The 20,723-nt window shown below is 43.6% G+C and overlaps 1 protein-coding gene and 3 non-coding genes across 5 annotated transcripts; 3 read left to right on the top strand and 1 right to left on the bottom strand.

The window, feature by feature from the left end:
* Positions 1-72, top strand: trnat-cgu. Its single transcript has one exon. It is a non-coding gene; the product is annotated as a tRNA-Thr (tRNA).
* Positions 73-1,433: 1,361 nt separating this feature from the next.
* Positions 1,434-1,505, top strand: trnat-cgu. The gene has a single exon. It is a non-coding gene; the product is annotated as a tRNA-Thr (tRNA).
* A 1,362-nt stretch (positions 1,506-2,867) lies between these two features.
* Positions 2,868-2,939, top strand: trnat-cgu. Its single transcript has one exon. It is a non-coding gene; the product is annotated as a tRNA-Thr (tRNA).
* An 11,684-nt stretch (positions 2,940-14,623) lies between these two features.
* On the bottom strand, positions 14,624-20,519 carry mthfr (methylenetetrahydrofolate reductase (NAD(P)H)). 2 transcript variants are annotated; one of them, XM_027011270.2, is made up of 12 exons: positions 20,432-20,519; positions 19,659-19,902; positions 19,307-19,545; positions 19,005-19,115; positions 18,690-18,883; positions 17,444-17,694; positions 17,205-17,339; positions 16,651-16,831; positions 16,143-16,325; positions 15,688-15,789; positions 15,483-15,602; positions 14,624-15,194 (listed from the first exon to the last, which is right to left on the bottom strand). In XM_027011270.2, the coding sequence occupies exons 2-12, from the start codon at positions 19,895-19,897 to the stop codon at positions 14,976-14,978; spliced, it is 1,974 nt and encodes a 657-aa protein (XP_026867071.2). In that variant the 5' UTR covers positions 19,898-19,902; positions 20,432-20,519; the 3' UTR covers positions 14,624-14,975. The 2 variants fall into 2 exon arrangements, with proteins under 2 accessions (XP_026867071.2, XP_026867072.2); XM_027011271.2 differs by lacking the exon at positions 20,432-20,519 and having other exon boundaries at positions 19,307-19,486; positions 19,659-19,722.
* Positions 20,520-20,723: the final 204 nt, after the last annotated feature.

Below are 20,723 nucleotides of genomic sequence, written 5' to 3'. Positions count from 1 at the left end.
GGCATGATGGCCAAGTGGTAAGGTGTCGGTCTCGTAAACCGAAGAGCACGGGTTCAACCCCCGTTCGTGCCTTTTAAAAGCCGTTTGAAGGGAATGCCATGGGACATTGTCATGGAAGGCAATCATAGTCAGTTTGAGTTGACAAGTTCATCCAGTGTGTGCCCATTCGAGCTCTTGTGCTGCCATCTTCTTCAGCTGCAGGTAAACACGGCTTTTGTCTTTGCACTCTTGATTTTCTTACCATGGTCAGTACACATTTGACTCCTCCAGGTTAATTGACAAACATTTGCATATGTTCCTTTTAGTCTTATTACTTGAGTGCTTGTGCACGGTGGGGGTGTAGCCTTAGCATTTAGATACATGCTCTCTATAACCAGTTAGTTTCAGAAGCGTATGCTGATGCTATCGATGGTGCACGATCAGCTTCCAATGACAGTTACTCATGATTCAGAAGGCTGTTGAAGTTTTGAGTGACTTCCAACCCTTTCAAGGCTTTTCTACTCTCAGAGTTAAGGTGCAAACTCATGCAAGGTCAAAGACCAGTTAATGACAAGTGTCTGAGGCATGATGGCCAAGTGGCAAGTTCTCGGTTTTGTAAACCGAAGGCCACTTCTTGGTTCCTTTCATGAGATCGTAGTCATCTGAGTGCTTCTACAGTGTCCATGGAAGCCAGACATAGAATGTGCATAGGGTAAATATTGTTTTTTCCCAGATCTCATGTTTTTTCCTTTCTTGTCGTCCCCTCATGCTCCCTTTTCTTAGGGCAACAGTTCCGGGACACAGACTCTTGTGTCATAGGTATCTAGCAAAAAGTAATAGCTGCTGCATTGTGGATCATCCCTGCCTGACTGCTGGCTAGTGCAGTTGATGCCAGATCTCACACTGGAGCTCTGCTTTTGGAACAGGGCAGTCTGCAATGCAGACTGGTGGCCAGTGGTCTTCCCTGTGCCTATGCCCTGTGCTTGCAGAGGTCCATAGTAGCTGTCTTTTTGTGAAACATCCCCGACAGAATGTTTGCTAGTAGATGTCAAGCCGGAGCTCACACCGGAACCCTCCATCTGGGTCGGAGCAGTCTGTGGTGAAGGCTGGTTATGGCTGGGGGACTGCCTCATGCCTGCTCCTTGGGCAGGTACAGCTCCATAGTAAGCTGCTGTTTTTGCATCATCGCTGGCAGACAGCTTGCTGCAAGCTGACAAGGAATGGCCCCATAGTAGCACATGCTGCTTTGCTGTGCAGTATCCCTGGCAGCCTCCCTGAAGTTGATGAGAAAAGAGCATTTAAGTATGAAGGTAATCCAATTGTAAAATATAGACAAGGTAACACCACAACATAACCACTCCATATGTTATCCTTCTGATCCACCACATCATGCTGCCTGAGGGGAAACCCTAAAAATGCCATTTGATTATTGTCCATCCCATCCTTGGGTCTACGGCATGATGGCCAAGTGGTAAGGTGTCGGTCTCGTAAACCGAAGAGCACGGGTTCAACCCCCATTCGTGCCTTTTAAAAGCCGTTTGAAGGGAATGCCATGGGACATTGTCATGGAAGGCAATCATAGTCAGTTTGAGTTGACAAGTTCATCCAGTGTGTGCCCATTCGAGCTCTTGTGCTGCCATCTTCTTCAGCTGCAGGTAAACACGGCTTTTGTCTTTGCACTCTTGATTTTCTTACCATGGTCAGTACACATTTGACTCCTCCAGGTTAATTGACAAACATTTGCATATGTTCCTTTTAGTCTTATTACTTGAGTGCTTGTGCACGGTGGGGGTGTAGCCTTAGCATTTAGATACATGCTCTCTATAACCAGTTAGTTTCAGAAGCGTATGCTGATGCTATCGATGGTGCACGATCAGCTTCCAATGACAGTTACTCATGATTCAGAAGGCTGTTGAAGTTTTGAGTGACTTCCAACCCTTTCAAGGCTTTTCTACTCTCAGAGTTAAGGTGCAAACTCATGCAAGGTCAAAGACCAGTTAATGACAAGTGTCTGAGGCATGATGGCCAAGTGGCAAGTTCTCGGTTTTGTAAACCGAAGGCCACTTCTTGGTTCCTTTCATGAGATCGTAGTCATCTGAGTGCTTCTACAGTGTCCATGGAAGCCAGACATAGAATGTGCATAGGGTAAATATTGTTTTTTCCCAGATCTCATGTTTTTTCCTTTCTTGTCGTCCCCTCATGCTCCCTTTTCTTAGGGCAACAGTTCCGGGACACAGACTCTTGTGTCATAGGTATCTAGCAAAAAGTAATAGCTGCTGCATTGTGGATCATCCCTGCCTGACTGCTGGCTAGTGCAGTTGATGCCAGATCTCACACTGGAGCTCTGCTTTTGGAACAGGGCAGTCTGCAATGCAGACTGGTGGCCAGTGGTCTTCCCTGTGCCTATGCCCTGTGCTTGCAGAGGTCCATAGTAGCTGTCTTTTTGTGAAACATCCCCGACAGAATGTTTGCTAGTAGATGTCAAGCCGGAGCTCACACCGGAACCCTCCATCTGGGTCGGAGCAGTCTGTGGTGAAGGCTGGTTATGGCTGGGGGACTGCCTCATGCCTGCTCCTTGGGCAGGTACAGCTCCATAGTAAGCTGCTGTTTTTTGCATCATCGCTGGCAGACAGCTTGCTGCAAGCTGACAAGGAATGGCCCCATAGTAGCACATGCTGCTTTGCTGTGCAGTATCCCTGGCAGCCTCCCTGAAGTTGATGAGAAAAGAGCATTTAAGTATGAAGGTAATCCAATTGTAAAATATAGACAAGGTAACACCACAACATAACCACTCCATATGTTATCCTTCTGATCCACCACATCATGCTGCCTGAGGGGAAACCCTAAAAATGCCATTTGATTATTGTCCATCCCATCCTTGGGTCTACGGCATGATGGCCAAGTGGTAAGGTGTTGGTCTCGTAAACCGAAGAGCACGGGTTCAACCCCCGTTCGTGCCTTTTAAAAGCCGTTTGAAGGGAATGCCATGGGACATTGTCATGGAAGGCAATCATAGTCAGTTTGAGTTGACAAGTTCATCCAGTGTGTGCCCATTCGAGCTCTTGTGCTGCCATCTTCTTCAGCTGCAGGTAAACACGGCTTTTGTCTTTGCACTCTTGATTTTCTTACCATGGTCAGTACACATTTGACTCCTCCAGGTTAATTGACAAACATTTGCATATGTTCCTTTTAGTCTTATTACTTGAGTGCTTGTGCACGGTGGGGGTGTAGCCTTAGCATTTAGATACATGCTCTCTATAACCAGTTAGTTTCAGAAGCGTATGCTGATGCTATCGATGGTGCACGATCAGCTTCCAATGACAGTTACTCATGATTCAGAAGGCTGTTGAAGTTTTGAGTGACTTCCAACCCTTTCAAGGCTTTTCTACTCTCAGAGTTAAGGTGCAAACTCATGCAAGGTCAAAGACCAGTTAATGACAAGTGTCTGAGGCATGATGGCCAAGTGGCAAGTTCTCGGTTTTGTAAACCGAAGGCCACTTCTTGGTTCCTTTCATGAGATCGTAGTCATCTGAGTGCTTCTACAGTGTCCATGGAAGCCAGACATAGAATGTGCATAGGGTAAATATTGTTTTTTCCCAGATCTCATGTTTTTTCCTTTCTTGTCGTCCCCTCATGCTCCCTTTTCTTAGGGCAACAGTTCCGGGACACAGACTCTTGTGTCATAGGTATCTAGCAAAAAGTAATAGCTGCTGCATTGTGGATCATCCCTGCCTGACTGCTGGCTAGTGCAGTTGATGCCAGATCTCACACTGGAGCTCTGCTTTTGGAACAGGGCAGTCTGCAATGCAGACTGGTGGCCAGTGGTCTTCCCTGTGCCTATGCCCTGTGCTTGCAGAGGTCCATAGTAGCTGTCTTTTTGTGAAACATCCCCGACAGAATGTTTGCTAGTAGATGTCAAGCCGGAGCTCACACCGGAACCCTCCATCTGGGTCGGAGCAGTCTGTGGTGAAGGCTGGTTATGGCTGGGGGACTGCCTCATGCCTGCTCCTTGGGCAGGTACAGCTCCATAGTAAGCTGCTGTTTTTGCATCATCGCTGGCAGACAGCTTGCTGCAAGCTGACAAGGAATGGCCCCATAATGGCCCCATTTTGCATCATCGCTGGCAGACAGCTTGCTGCTTGAGGTCACACCAGAAACCAGAAGTCTTCCATGTGCTTGCCGCCTAATAAAGGCCGGCATCATAGTAGCTGCCACTCCTTTGTTGTGCGACATTCGTGGCAAACTCCTGGCTGATGGAGGTGATACCAGACCCCACACTGGAAGCCTGCCATCTACTGGCAAGCTGACAAGGAATGGCCCCATTGTAGCAGATGCTGCTTTGCTGTGCAGTATCCCTGGCAGCCTCCCTGATGTTGATGGGTAGGAGCAGATTGGACAGGCAGATTGTGCACCTTTGAACCAGTGTACTGACTTGGGAAACCTTGAGCACTGGATACAGAGTCCAAGTGGCCATAATGCCCCTGATGTAAAGCACTGTGCTGAAAAAGGCTACTGGAAATCTGGGGGGTGCTTAGGACACTCTTAGAGCTCTGCCCCTGAAACTGAGTTTCCACATTTCCAGAGGAACCCAGCAGGTGGGGTTGGGATACAACTCCAGGAAACTGCTGTTCACCTTGGAACGCAGACTGGTAAAACCCAGCAGAGCCACTTGTAGTCTGAGCTTCTGAAGAATCCATTTGACTGCTAGAAACACAACTTGACTGACCAGCCTGAATCTGAATGAGTTCGGGGCATTGCAGAGGCAACACTGTGCTGCTTTGGATGGATGACACAATGGAAAAAGAGCCCTCCATCCGTTTCTGATAAGGAAAGTCGCTGACTTTTTGTGGCTGATCCACAGTAGGCGATGCTGTTTCACCGTACCAATGCTGCACTGTCATTTTATTCCACACTTGAAGGGAATGGAAAAAAAGCAAAGACAGACTGATAAAAGATCTGAACATAGGCACAAGGCATCAATTTTTGTGGTCTGGTCTGAGTAATTTCTACAGTGTCCATGGAAGCCAGACATAGAATGTGCATAGGGTAAACATTCTTTTTCCCCAGATCTCAGTGTTTCACAGCACTCGCTTCTCACTGTTAAAAGCCCAAACAGACATGGGTTCCCTGCCCACCTGCATTCCATTTTAGCACATCTTTATAGTTATCTGATAAGATTCACCTGTTCAAACTCTTTTCAGGTGTTGTCTAACCACTTACAAGAACCAATGAGTGAGGTATGAGAGACTGAAATATAATTGGTGATATTAAGCATAGCAGTAATATTGTGGTGGTTCCAGAGGCTTCATTTATTGTACAGGCTTTAATGTTCCTTTTTTTGTTTGTCCATTTTGTTTGTTTGCTTGTCACATGGGTGGAGTTGACTGCCAGTATGGCTGCCCTTTGTTTTTGCTTTGTTTGTGGAACATTTTAATCAATCAAATATATTTTTCTCATTAAAGAAAGGGCAGTGTTTGAGAATATTTTTGGACCATTGTTATTCCTTTTGTACATCTAATCTGGATTAAGTTTAGATGTTGGCTGGAGTTGTGAGGAACAAAATCGTTTTTGTGAGGACAGAGGAATTGTTTGCTAATTTATATAATCCAAAAGCAAAGAACACAGTAACTGTTAACTGACTCCATTTTTATGTTATTATAGACATAGTACTATTATATTAAACAAATTATTAACGCATGTCATTTTAATAATATTGCAGTGAATCTAAAGATTACTTAATAAATTCGGGTGTCATTGTTTGTCATTCATTGTCATTTAAAGTCATTTTGAATTACCTTTACATAAATATTGTCCAATTGAATTTTCTGGAAACTGTATGCATTTATTTTGTTATATAATCTTTGACTGCATTAAAAATCCTTCTTTGAGAATGCACTGAAGTGGTACGTTTGCCACTCAATACGAAAGTGCAATTTGGAGTCAAGTGCCTGTTTTAGCATCAGACAGAGCAACACTGTCCCCTACAGGTTTGGGTATGTAAGGCCTGTTTTAACTTTTCTTCCAGTTCCCCAATACCTCAAACTTTGCCTATTGTAGACAAAGTACATCTGTATTGGTCATGAAGTTAAAAGCTTAAAAGTTATTAGCCTTGCTATTTGTTTGCATGTTTTATTGTTTTACCAACATGATAAATTATCAGTTTAAAACTGATTATTATCAGTTTTATACAAAAAAAAAAAGAATGCACGAATGGAGGAATGCCACAATGACATAGGAGCTCCATGCAAATGGGATGGTGGTGTGAGCATTTTGGGGAAAATAAATCCACTGTAACCTTGAGGGATACACTGGCATAAATTGAAACTGACAACAACATGGTCTAAAACCAGTACGATCCTTCGATAACTTGGTGGGTGGTTTCTCTAGCAGTAGCAAAGAAAATACATCTACAATCACTTGTTTCAGATGTGACAGAGAAGATACTAACTGATCAACACTTCTACAGAAAGCATTTATGGATGTGTGCACTTATTTGAACAAAATTTGCAAATGCGTTTTGAATATGTACTCAAATCCAGCCCATTGCAGAGACTATGTAGGTCAGCACAGCTTCCTGACATAGAGTTTTACATTTGAAGGCATTTAGCTGACACTTTTATCCAAAGCAACTTACAATTATGACCAACTTGATTAAACTGAGGGTTAAGTGCCTTGCTCAGGGGCTCAACCTTCCATTTACAAGTCAAATGCCTTAACCACTGAGCTACCACTCCCCAAAATTGAAGCGCATGTTTACCCTCAGTACATATATGTCTAGCTTCCATGGACACAGCTGAAGCTCTCAGATGATTCCAATCTCCCAAAAGGCACAAGACAAGAACAGTGGTCTTTTACTGCTCATGGACTTGTCAAGGCAGCAGGGGACCTGCACTTTTGACAGGTCTTCAGCTCTGCTTCTTAAGCATACAAGACCTAAAATCAATAACCTGAGTGACAATCTTATACTAGATCAACCTTTTTGCTCTGACAGTCACTGTGGAGGCTGCAGACTCCACATTTCTCTCTCACTCTGTGCCACCGACAGGTGTAGTACTATTCATACAACTCAGAGTGATCCACACTGATCTGGTCCTGGCCCTCTGTAGTGGATGACCCTGTCACCACTCCCTTATCCTGCCTCAATAACAGAGTCATCATATGCATTGCTTGTTCTTATAATTAAGATTAGCTGAAGCAGTTTCTAGCCAGATGTAAGGCTTGCTGTGATGTTAAGTTTCCCAAGCAGTTCTTGCCATACCCCAGAGAACTGCAACTGTGGAACTGGAGCCCCTGGTCCAACATGATGTCCTCAGGCATCAGCCAAAACTGTCGGAAGATGTGGCAAGAGGTCAGCCATTTTCCAGGCCATGGAAAGTGCTGGGAGGGGGATGAAGCGAACCATCTTGGAGAAGGGTCCCACTATCACGAGGTTGGTGGTGTTCCCCTCGGGCGCTGTTACAGAGTCAACAGATCTGGTCGTGTGGTTTAGGTAAGGGGAGCAGCTTACTAGCAGGCGGGGTGCATGGTGTTTTACTCCGTGCGCAGTCCGCACATGAGGCGATGTGTTGGACGATGTCTTGGTGTATCGAGCTTTTAAGAACTGAGCTGTGTGGCTCAATCCTGGGCACCCAGAGTTGACCGACGAGTGTGCTGAAGAAATGAGCACCGTTTGACACCATGGAGGGATTTAGAGGCGGTTTGGGTGTAGGTTAATTGTTGCAATGTCATGATCTAGCTCCCAGCAGACAGTACCCATGAAGCAGGACGGAGAGACAACTGACTCCTGACTCCTGGAATATGCTTCAGCATGGCGTAGTCTTGAGAGGGCGTTCACATTCACATTATTCAAGCCCTGTTGGTACATGACCTGAAAGTCGAAGTGGGAGAAAAACACAGACCATGTTGGATTGCCTGCAGTTGAGTCTCTTAGTCTTCAGGTTTTTGTGGTTGGTGAACGTGTGACATGCTCCCTCAAGACACTGTCTCCACTCCGAATGCTTCCTTGGCCTTGGGCATCCACTTCAGGTGAGGAGCATTCACCTGGAGTAGGTCCATCAGGGACCTAGCCAGGGGGCTGAAAGACAGAATTAAGTGGTGGTAGTATGAGCAAACCCCAGGAAACGCTGCAGTTTATTGCACATTTGAGGCTGGGGCCATCTGGTCACCGCCTCCACCTTACAAGGCTGCATGCGCAATGAGTCCTCCCCATGATGTAGGGAAGAGCACTGGAAGAGCAATGCACAGCACTGGAGGCTTGACATATTATTCATTTATTAAAACTGAAAGCCCAAACACTATGTAGTGTTACTTTTGTTTGTTTGTTTTTTTTTTTTGTGTGTGTGTGTGTGTGTGTGTGTGTGTGTGTGTGTGTGTGTGTGTGTGTGTGTGTGCCATGCATGTTGTGCTGCCTTTGAAACAAATACAGAAACAAATACAGAAACAAATTGTGGAACAAATACAGAAAGCACTGGCACAGCAGACTAAACTACTCAGATAGCCTAATGATAGCATAATGATGTTGTGAGAGATGTTTCTTTAAACTTGCCTTCTTAGTCATTCTCTAAGTCAGAGAGAAATCAATTAATTCATAGAAAGTGCATGAGAGGTTACTGACTGATCACAACAGAAGAAAATCACATTTCATTGAAGCATTATACTTTTGTGTGGAACTGTAATCCTGAGTGGGCAGGGAACCTGACCATGCATGCGAATGCCTGCAGGGTGGAGGGTGGGACCGTAGGGTGCAGCGGCTTGATGGAGCAGAGCGGGTCGAGTCACCGCTTTCGGCCTGGGCGGCACAGGGGTGGGGCAGGCCCTTTGCACATTCTACCCCTACCCTTTACTTTTGGAGGAATCTAGAATGGCATACCAATGCAGACAGCTGTTTGTGCCCCCAGCTTGCAGAAACACTGCACAGCCTTTAGGGTGTATTTTGGAGAGAAAGACATCATGCAGGGAATTGATATTGAATTAATCAATATTAAAGTCATACCTGGTGTGCTAACAACAGTTAACTCATGCCCTCAAAGCAAATGATAGTGTAGAGCCAATCCAGAGACCAAATTGTTTATTTAATGAAAAATTGAAATAAGAAAGCAATAGGATTTCAAGTATAATTACAAATCATAAGATACAATGTATCTGTGAAGAATGTAAGCATCATGCAATACAGCGCAGGAAGAATTCAACCAAATCCTCCCAGACCACGTATCTTCATTTTTATTACCTTTGAGCAGTTTAAAAAGTGGCGACAGTGTCCATCAGGGAAACTAATATGCCTTCAGATATCGACAAATATCCTGTAAAACAAGGCCAAATATGTCAAGCTTACTCAATAACAATATCAACTTCAAGAAGTTCAAGAATGCATCCTTATCCACAATGCATGTGACTAGGGATACCCACTGTCAGCAGATATGAACAATGTGCTAACAGCACAGAGAACCAAAAAGAAGTTGGAAGGTGTTTCTCAGACTATCAGCAGCCGTGGCCAGTGACCAGAACGACTATGACAGATTCACTACAGCATCCCCCTTGACAACATTCACCTCTGCAGGATAACAGATCCATGCAGTTGTAAATGTATTGACCTATCACACACAATACCGGTTGGTCAATTTTTAATTTTTTTTGATCTTCATTGTTTTCCACACAGATGTAAATTTTTCCAGCTGTCTGAGGGTCAGCAATTATATTTGCAATATATATAACATTAGTGTAAAAGCTATTTGTTCTTACACAACTACACAACTATACATGACCTAAGTGCGGCCTCCCAGGCATAGGGCAAAGCTTTCACGCGCTATATTGTATTCTAAGAGTACCATAGCACTGCAGTGGAAAGAGGACTCACTGCGGAAGCAAACCTTACTCTGAGCTGACGGCGTGCACTGGTACAACGTCAGCAGTCCCTAGGAGAAGTGTGCACACGTATGTGTACGTGTGCACTCCTCCAGAGTGTGCTCAGTGCCATAAGGAGTGGCAGGCAGTAGCTTTGCGCTTATGCTGCAGCGTGGCCATCTTAATGCTCAACAGCAGCTAACGGCCAAGGCAAACGCACACTCCTCCCGCACACTAGGCATAGGCACAGGGAGCACACACAACGCGAGGCAGCCCCAGCCTGCGCACGTACACCAGGCATTCTTAGTTAGTTGTGTTCATTAAAAAAAACAAACAAACAAAAAAAACCTCCTACATTTCGTTTTCCAAGACATTACTGCCTTTTTACGAGTGCAAGCCATCAGCCCAGAGTGACGTTTGCTTCCACAGTGAAGCCTCCTTCCACTATGGTGCTATGGTACTGTTGGAATGCAATATAGTGTGTGACAAGCTTTATCCTATGCTTGGGAAGCCAAGCTTAGATCATGTGTAAATGATCTCCACCGTATTAGGTGAAAGGTATTTCACCGGACTATGAACGGGTCTTGAACTTGGTTTCCTGGCCAGCGATAATATAAACCATTACTAGTGTAACAAATTGGAAAATACCAGGAAAACAAGACTGAACACATGAAAGCTGTTATTCTGGGTGTATATACACTTATGCTAGTCCAAGTAATGTTGCCTCTTTCATTATCCCTGTGTGTGTTTGTGTTAGGCACAAGGAGAGCTTCACACAAAATAGCAGATAAATTGTGTTCAAATGTAGACAAGCAGTACAGAAATCTTTAATGTTATTCTTGTTGTAGTTCAAAGATCAAATTAGAGCAGATCGCATGTAGGAATGTAGGAATTACGATATATTGTTACCTCAAGTTATACATACTAGATACAGCAGGCATTCATCATCCATTCACTCATCACTGTACTACATAGTCCAACCTGGTACAAGAGCTGTTGCTGTGAAAAGCATTCTTAACATTAAAATATAAAAACAATGCTGAACTGTGCCCTTTGACCAATGCTGTCTCTAGTTCAGCCTGTATTCACAGGGTTGCTGTCCCAGGACGATTTCGGTTGTTGCCATATAGTGACAAAAGGAGGAATCTGATCCTAGATCAGTACTAATGTATTGGAACCCCTTTGACTGCAGTCCCTCGGGGTGTTCTGCCGTATACTGTTCCTTTGTTCTGTAACAGAGTTCTCTTTAGTTATTAGACACCTAGCGTTGTCCTCTGCAGGGCCTCTATCACTGTTTGACATGCTGCCTAAATGGTCATGCAATATGGACGCTGCACTTTCTACATGGTTGATCTCTGTGCTTCCTCCACACATGTTGGGATTATGTGTATTAAGAAGCTGCAGTGAGTTGCTGTATGCATACACATAACACTGCTCACACTGCCTTTCCCATGCTGGGACTGCCTGAATTAGAGCATAAAGACCAGATGCAGATGCAAGTTGTGTGTCTCTGTTTGAAAGGCAGGCCAGTTACTGTACTTTACTCTCAGTGGGTTAAAGTTCATCAGGTGCACCAGGTGGCTCACTCACACAACTGAATATGTGACATGCACACAGTCATGCAGCGCAGTATAAACAATACCCACACGGTTACAAATACTCTTTGACACGTTCACTGCACGTGTGGTGCAGGCCACCTTTTTTTCCATTTTTTGTCACTCAGTGTGTGAGTGATTGTAAAAGCTAACATATATATGTGTGTGTGTGTGTGTGTGTGTGTGTAAAGCATCCTTGAGTATGAAAAAAAGCGCTATATAAATGTAAGTAATAACAATATTAATAATATTCACAAACTACACATATGAGAAAGTAAGCTCAATAATTTTAACTGCTTAGTAGTTGAGCAAGTCCAAGCAATGACCTTTAAACCATAATACCATAATTCATTTTTTCCTGGAAAGAGCCTCTTCACAGAACTTCATAGAACAGATGGTGATTAGGCACATTGTCATGAGATTTTGCCCTTGGGCTCACTGAGGCTGCTGGGAAGGTTAGCAACAAAGGTACCCATTTGCTAAACATTTTATCAAGGCAGAGGTGCGGCCAGATGTCATTCAGACCTGATCAGCTTTCAGAATCTGTTGGAGGACCACAGCATCCCATAAGACTCTGCATTCCCTCACACAGCAACTTAAGGAGGCTAACTGCAGCAGGCTTCTGATTGCTGCTCTTCAAAGTACCTGTGCAAAGCTGAGGTCTCGATAATAAAGCAGATATTCAGTTCCTTTATTTGATAGAGGTGGTTTTGCAACATGTCAGACGCTTAACTGTTTAGGCTGTACTTCTGAAATATTCCGACATCCAATTCTTTCCTTCCACTTCTGAGCCTGCCTCTTCACAGACACGGATGGAGATATTTCTGTGATCTGATCCTTAGTAAAAATGATTTGCTTTTCTAATATCTCACAGTACAGAGAAGGCAGTCAGAATTGCTGCTATAGAAGTAAAGGAAGTAATGTACCTTCTAACCTGAAATAATATTCAAAGCTATACTGACGGTGGAAGGAGTTGCTGGAGGATAATACTTGAATACATCGGGCAGCTCCACTTCTATAGTACGTTAAACTTTTTTGGTACATTTTCACTGAGGCTTGTTAATTTACATGCCATGTCCAACACATAATTTACCAACACATCTTCCTCGGTTTTGTGGTACCACTCTTCATTTTTGTATTTGACATCTCTATTGTCACAACATGACATCCGCCCAACTTTATCTTACCAGCTTACTATAACTAAGGCATGATTTTAAAGTGGCATAAATGTGGCTTTATGAAAAGTGTCATTGTTTGCTCATGCGTCCATGCTGGCACGTGTTATACTGCGCTGTCCAAGGGTTACTTGCGTGAAATGATGATGTTCGAGAACACAGGGGTGGAGGGGGCAGAAGGCACCGAGTCACCCGGGAAGCTTAGCTGTAACTAGGGCTCATATAGACCGCAAGTCTTAACAGAACCCTGCTCAAGAAGGTAAACCAGGAACGCTACATAACAGTTCATTTGCACCCTTAAAAAAAAAAGCCACATCATTATTGCATGTTTTGTCTTTAAATGAATGCTAGAGCTTTGACTCCCTTATGCCCCTTGACCCAAGTGCTGAGCTTCTGGTATACATTGGCAGAACATTCCAGGTTAACATGATACCCTGACTACACCTCTGGAAGGCATGGGGTCATTTAAACCTTAACAGCAGTTCAGAGGAAACGCTCTTTAAATACAGCAAAAGACAGCTATATTAAATCATGCATCGATGGGGCCATCTAGTGCTGGTAGGATTGTTTATTCTAGCTACATTGCCAAACCCTTGCCTTAATGACCTTTTACTCACACACGGTGGGCCATTTACAGCAGCCCATTCCAACTTCTGCTCATGACAGCATGTCCAAGTAGCTGCAAAAAAGTTGCATTATTTTATGTAATAGTATGTATATTTTGTATCGAACATTTGATCCATCTGGATGCTTTTCTGTCATGGTTACTTCATAAACATGACATGGCTCAATTTTGCATTTACGCATGATGGTAATTATTTTCTTACTGACAACAGCCTTTCCAAACACAACAGTCTGCCAGGTAGCCCTGACTCTGCTGGACAGCTGTTGATAGATGTTGTTTCATCTTGGAAGTGCGGCACGTGGCTGCAGCCGTAGGAGATGGCAGGTCAGTGGGTTCAGTTATGTAACATGAGACGTTCCCCTACCTGTGGTGCCACATAGTATTGGTCTCCTCCTACTAATTCAAAGTCAGACGCTGAGGCTTGGGACGCATGGCGAGAGCAGGACTCGTAACCTGCTGTAAGTCTATAAGCCCAACTAGACCACATGACCAGTGTCACACACTGCTGAACTCTTCAGTCTTTTTCGTTGTAATTCTCACTTTCCGAATGTGGCTATATTGTATGTCAAAATAAAAGTCCAATGACCTCCCCACCCAACAAAAACCAGTTGTAATGTAAAGTTTAATATTAATTTGAGCAAGCTGTTTACATGGAGGAGACATGCTTGCTATAAAAGGATAACAGTGGTGGCAATAGCAGTCCTACTGAACAGCTTCTATCGGAATGGTGGGGTCTTACACATGGCATTTCCTGCTGTAACATGGGTGGCTGTCTCTCTGAATCACTGGCCTCTTTTCAGCAAGCAACATGTTTCAAGATTGGATTACATCAGCTAGAGATAAAAGGAACAGCATGTACATTCATACATGTGCGCCCAGGGCAAAAGCCGCTGCATAACTCCTGCTTATGACAACGCGTCTAATCATAGCTGAGTTTTAACTTTAACCTTATTTCAGATCATTATTTATAGCAAGGGGCTTTGTTAGATTCCAAACAGCAAAGTGGGCCTAAAGGTGCAACAAGAAGTGAAAATAAGCTTTATATTTAATGGCTCACACATGCTCACAAATTCTTAGTGTGTGTTATTCTGCTTCTTGTCCAATGGACCAAAAAGGAGGCAAACTGAAAGACTTTCTACCAAAATTAAACAAACATAAAAAAAGAAAAATAAGATAAAGGACACAGGTTAGTGGCAAACAGGGACTTGATTACAGGAGTAATAAACTCACAGCTTAGCGTGGTCTTGGATAACTCTACTAGTAAATATGTGTTTGTGCGTTAGTGTTGGATGTTGTATTGTTTGTTTGTTTGTCTGTGTATTTCTGCTAGCAGGATAATAGCAGAAGGAAAAAACGTCCCCGACAGCCACATACTTGAGACACGTGCAATAGCCAAAATATAGTTCATATGTAGCTTAAAACCCATTTAATTAAAAACACAAATAAAGGCTCTCCATAACCCCTGGAAATTTTAGTGCCATCATAAATGTAGGCATGTCATCTTGTGTGCCACCAATTACTACGGTCTCTAACCGTATCGGCTCACTTACATAAAGTTGCATTCTAAAATAGTCCTCTCGGTCAGCATTAATATAAATAATGCTATGTAAATTACTCATTATACAGTAATTTTATGTAACAACTAAACTTTTTTAAAGGAATAAATATTTGATGTTGTTACAGAAGTTTGTATTGATTTGTCAGTGCATGTATTCATGAACTCCTACAATAAAGTAGCAATAAACTTGCTACGTTTTAAAGCTACTGTGCGCCCTCCTGATCAAAAGGTTCTGGGGGTGCGTCTATTAGTTCAAACATGCTGTCGATGACCTGCCACAAGCAGCTGTCTAGGGGGAAGTCATTGTCCACTAGGTTGACCAGGAAGTAGTTGTCATGGATGTACTGGATAATCATTTGGGAAGGTGACTCGGCTTCGTACAGCTTCCCCCACTGTTCGATCCACAGTGTAAACGCCTCATCCTGCGGAGGGGAAAAGTAAAGTTATTATAAGCGGTGAGTCCAATTTTGGGTGACTTCCCCTTCCAAGGCTCTCGATGCCAGCAAGCAGCCTTTTCTTAATGGTTAGACAACAAAGATAAAAGGATCTGTAATGATTGTTTAATCTTATATTGCTTTATTCACGAGCCCTCTTAAAAAGATAAAAAAGTTAACATCTGATAACTTAAAACCAAAGGATTTACTCAATAACGTACAGCAAAGTTTCATAAGCGGTAAAGTCTATGTATAAACATATAGGGCTCTCCTCACCTTCCAGTACATATAGCTAACTGGATCCACCACCGTTGGCTGAATAATTTCTCTGCCTGGGAAAATCCCCCAGGTTACAGCATTGGGCTGCATATCAGGTGCGTTTGTGATATTCTTGCCCTACAACAGAAGCCAACGCTACGTAAAAAGGCTTCAGATTGTAAGTGATAGTATCCCTGTACCATTCTTTACAAGTGTATTTTACCTGCACATTGACAATATGGTAATTCACACGAGGTTCATATTTCTTCAGCACTTTAAGAAGTGCATTCACATTTTCACTTGAGGTGAAAAATTCCAGGTATGCCTGCAAATTAAATACACACATATATATTTTATAAATATACATATATTACACACACACACACACACACACACACTTTTTTTGCATATATAGGAAATGTCATTTTTCCACATGACTACTTACTCCTCCTTCTGATGCGGCCCAGTATAAATGTGTCTAATTAAAATCTGATTAATCATTACTTTCCCGGAGTTGCTGCACTCCAAAAGCAAATCAAGAAATGCTACATATCAATGTTTTTCCTCGTTATTGTTTTTCATGATGGCCATCGGGCAAATTTAGATGGCGAAGCATCAGAACATTAGTGTTTTCAGTATAGAAGAAAAAATAAAGAAATTTTGCCCAAAATTTCCAACCTTTTGGAAGACATATCCACCCGGTGGTCCCCAGCCTACGACGGGGTCGGAAGAAGGCTTGCCGTTGATGTTGGGCTGGGAGTTGATGGTGAGGACACCTCTGCGATTCACCTTCTCCAGGTCCTCTTTCAGCATGTTCGTCTCTGGAGCCAGAGGGTCATCATTCCATGGCAGGCACATCACCTGCACAGAGACGTTATGCACAGATCTAGACATAAATGTTATTCAAATACAGCAAAATGTTAGCGTGCGTACCCTGAAATGTAAAGATGTTAGCTCGTGTAATCTGCAATGCCTATGAAAATATGGAGGGGACCAGTTATTACTGATGCACGTAATGCAATCAGTTTTACTGCATACGTTACGATTCAATCGCATGGATCATGCAAACTTGGGTTTGGCGTAGTTCTTTTTCCATGCAATGCATGTTTTAAATCACTCGTCGTTACTTATGAAGCCCTCAAACGCGACGTTTCACGAAGTTCGTTTGAAACCTCTGCCCATCTACCTTGTGTCCATTATGGTTGGGCTGAGCTGTGATATAGTTGGTGAAGACTTCATACACGCTCTGCTCACTGGTTAGTTCCTCTCCCCACATCTTCAACAGGGCCTCTCTCGGAGACTTGCTCTTCAAGTAGAACAGGTAGTAATCTGTCAGCTCTCCAAAGGCAGGAGATGATGAGTTACCCCTGGCAGAGGAGCAAATGGCACTGTTCAGCATTTTATATATATCTATATCTATATATATATCTATAGATAGATAGATAGATAGAGAGACAGACAGACAGACAGACAGACAGACAGACAGACAGACAGACAGACAGACAGAGGGTTCTGTTCTCCACGGCACTGGCTTTGAAATTATAAACGATACGAAAATACAGTCCAATTCTCCATTTCAAAGAACATTTCAAATTCAGTATGCTGCAGTACACTCCTAATACAACAAATCTGGACACCAACATATATATGCAAAGTAAATTTTACTTAACTGAATGCGTTCTAATTGTGAAAATAAGAAGACATTTAGGACCTCAAAGCTCATTTAAATCCACCAAGTACCATCTTCCATTAGGGAAATCATCCCAGTCCTGAGTCCTGTAGATGTAGCTTTTGGGCCTCGTGGCCCAGAAGATCGGCCTGACGTCCTCCACCTTCCGTTTGGGATGAGCACTGATAGCCCAGGGCAAAGGTCGCCTTTTCAAAACACCATTACAGAGTCAACAATATGCTGCGAGTGTCACAGTTAAAAGCATGGCCCAGTACCAGACCACGAAGCGCGGCTGGGAACGCCTACTCACCTGGGGTCTTCTGCCCACAAGCCCAGCTGCCGGAGCACCTCCATGGTAGCCACCTCCCGGTTGAGCGTGTAGAAGTGCAGGCCGGGAACCTCCCCGCTAGCCAGCAGGACCTTGCATATTTCCACGGCGTGCTGCACGCCAAAGTTGCGGATGGCGGCGTCGTTGTCCTTGATGGGTTCGATCACGCGCGTGATCTCCTCCGGCACCTCCAGCTTGGACAGCTTGACCAGCTGCCGCAGGGAGTGGTAACCCTATGGAGGAAGATTGCACAAGGTATGGTGAATGTCTGCAGACTCCAGTCTCTAGAAAGCAGTACATTATTTTATAACCAGCAGTTTGTGTTACATAAGTAAGTTATACAATTTCTTAACATTTTCATTTCTGTTTTGGCTCATTACAGCTACCAGCAGCTGCTAATGAGCTACTTTACAAATTGTACTCTCTCCTGAGGCTAAACGGGCCATTTCCATCCAATCAGGCAACACATTTTCAAGAGTCAAGCAGAATGTGTCTGATGCATTCAATTAATTGAGGGTTTAAAAATTAACTGCTTAAACTTTATTTTATTTCAATATTTATTTTAAACTTTATTTCATTTTAATAGACTGGATAATCATAATCTAAAAATTTGCCTTGACTAAATTACTTTGCTGAAAAATTTATTTTAGTTGAATAAAACCATTTTAACTGCTTACTACCACATAAAATACATTTGTTTGAGCTACAAAATAAAATAAAGATGTTAATGTTCATATAGCCCTGTTGTTGCTTTTTTTATTTAAACAAAGTTGTGACAAATGTTACTGCATGAATGCTCAGATGTTTAAGTATTTTTACAGGGATTATATTTACAGTTCTTTGCATTTAGTTAGTTCAGGTATAATTCAGTTTTTGTAGTTTTTAATCTAAGCTTTCTTGATTGCAACCATATACCACTTTCGCCCCTGCTTCTGAAGTAGGTCACAGTGCAAAAGTTCATACAGAAAAACTGAATACAGCAGGAACGGAGCTGAGTACTTTCTGGATGGCCAGTAGAGAAATTATGAAGGAAATGTCTCTTACACTATGACTAGTAATTAAAGAACGCTATGACTGAGGCAGCAAAACATAAAACACATCTTGATTTTTGTTATTTATTTCCATTGCGTAAGAAATAGCACTAACACTAAGTGCCAAAGTGTTATGGAGTGATTGGTTAACTCATGCTCTAAGGCAAGAGTTTCATTCAGATGAAGCTTGTAAATACCTGCAGGGGAAAGATTCCAGGCAGAATGGGGCAGTTGATGCCGATGGCACGACAGTCCTTGACGAACGTGAGGAAGGTCTCGGCTCTGAAGAAGAGCTGTGTAACGATGAAGTCCGCACCCGCGTCCACCTTCTCCTTCAGGTGCAGCAGGTCTGCTTTATAGTTCTCAGCCTCCGGGTGCCCCGTTGGGTACCCTGTCAGTAAAATGAACAGGGAACTGTGGGTGAAAAATTTATCTTAAATCTTAAAAAGGACAGAACAAATAGCTCAGAAAGTATGAAGTGGAAACATGTTTGTTTTATACTGAATGCCTACCAGCAACACAGATGTCAAAGTAATGATCAAATTCACTGCAGATGTGTTTCACCAGGTCTGTCGCATAGCTGAATCCCCCCACTTCTTCTTCCCAGTCTGCTCCTATGGGATCTGTAGATGCAGGTTTTTTTCCGCCTTACATCATAACTCCTTTTTAAAAAAAAATTTAACATCACATTCTGCTGCAGTGTATGTAAATGAGAAGAAGTCCAGTGTTCATGTGATCATTTATGCATATGAATATGCGGCAGTGAATCTTTTGCATTTAGTTTCATGGCACAGCTGACCATTGCAAGACTTGCCTCCCCTTAGAGCCATGATGTTCTTCAGACCCAGACGCTTGGCTTTGGTGAGGTGATCTGTGATTTTCTCTTTCGTCTGTTTGCAGCACGTGAGATGTAGCACGCTTTCCAGGCCACAGTAATTGACTGCCGTACTAGCGATCATCATCGAGGAGGTTTCTTTGTCGGACCCCGGGTCTCCTGCTGGATGCCAGGTTATATCAATGAAGAGAGGCCCGCCAGATCCCATACGGTCGAATCTAAAGCGCACGAGCAAACATGAAGCAAGCTCTTCGTGCGACAAAAAAAAAAAAAAAAAAAAAAAAAGTGTCGCACTAAAAACATCAGACGCTCCCCCATGCGAAGGGCTTACCTGGATATTAAATTCACCGCACCACTGGTCGTGCGAGGGGGGAAAAACTCCAGGGAGAACCAGCGGTCCCCTGACTCGATCCTGCGTCTCATCTTTTCTCGCAATCGGTCGGTTCGGTCGGCGTCCAGCACGGGGGTTGAGCACCTCGAGCTTTCCTTCGAGCTCTCTCCGCTGTTGCTGGTCCCGCTGGAGTCGCTCCTACATGACTGCCGACACGGGTCCGCTCTCTGGTTAACCATGTTGCCTATGGCCACAGGAGAGCATCAGCGCAATGCGATCACGTCCTGGTCGTGTTCGGCTGTGACCGCAGCTCGGAATAACAAGGCGTTTTAGAATACTGCAGCTACTTTTTGGAATAGCGTAGCTACATTTAAAAAAAAAGGCAAATAGCTTTCGGAATAGCTTTTTTTTTTTGACAGCTGAATAAAACATGGCTGTAACACACACAAATACGCACAGAAACGATTCCCTAACTATTAGCCATCCTCGTTAGCTAACGTTACTGCATATAAATATATATGTGGGGAGGACTAGCTAGAACATGTTCGACTGCTGGAGATAGCCATTATTTAAGTTACAGCTGAGACAAAGTTTAGGTGAGGTAGCACGTGTGGGTTTGAACGCTGCGCACGCTTGCAGCAACTTAGGTTAGCTGCACAGGCAACAGTCTATGTTCGTGAATGCCAGATTGGTAGGTTATTTGTCTACCTAGCACGAAAAGCTACCTTAAATTACAAGTATAAATGAAAGTAAATGTAATCATTCTTGCTTACGTCGACCAGAGTTTCTCGAAATTTCACTCAAATAACGGACGTGAATCCTCTACTCGACAGGTCAACATCCACCGACCGCTGCGTAAAAACAGGACGAGCAGCAAAACCCATTGTAGTAGGGGAGAGGGGCGTGACTTAGCGATGTGGATCGGGAGAGGGGCGTGACTTAGCGATGTGGAACGGGAGAGGGGCGTGGCCTTGCCTCGTAGTATTGGGAGAGGGAGTGACTTCGTGTTGTAGCTCGGGAGATGAGGCGTGGCTTCACGTCATAGATGGGGAGAGGGGTGTGACT

This window comes from Electrophorus electricus, chromosome 18 (assembly GCF_013358815.1).
Source record: "Electrophorus electricus isolate fEleEle1 chromosome 18, fEleEle1.pri, whole genome shotgun sequence".
In the NCBI taxonomy this organism is placed as follows: domain Eukaryota; kingdom Metazoa; phylum Chordata; class Actinopteri; order Gymnotiformes; family Gymnotidae; genus Electrophorus; species Electrophorus electricus.
The sequence above is the reverse complement of the archived record's forward strand: the minus strand, read 5'-3'. Positions and strand labels throughout refer to the sequence as shown.

Bases quoted from the DNA above. Each gene is read 5' to 3' on its own strand.
- mthfr (XM_027011270.2), bottom strand. From the start codon at position 19,897: ATGGTTAACCAGAGAGCGGACCCGTGTCGGCAGTCATGTAGGAGCGAC. The intron at 15,790-16,142 runs GTTGGAAATTTT...TTTAATTTGCAG, and splicing joins GTGGATATGTCTTCCAAAAG to GCATACCTGGAATTTTTCAC. The intron at 15,603-15,687 runs GTAAAATACACT...CTTCTGTTGTAG, and splicing joins ACCATATTGTCAATGTGCAG to GGCAAGAATATCACAAACGC.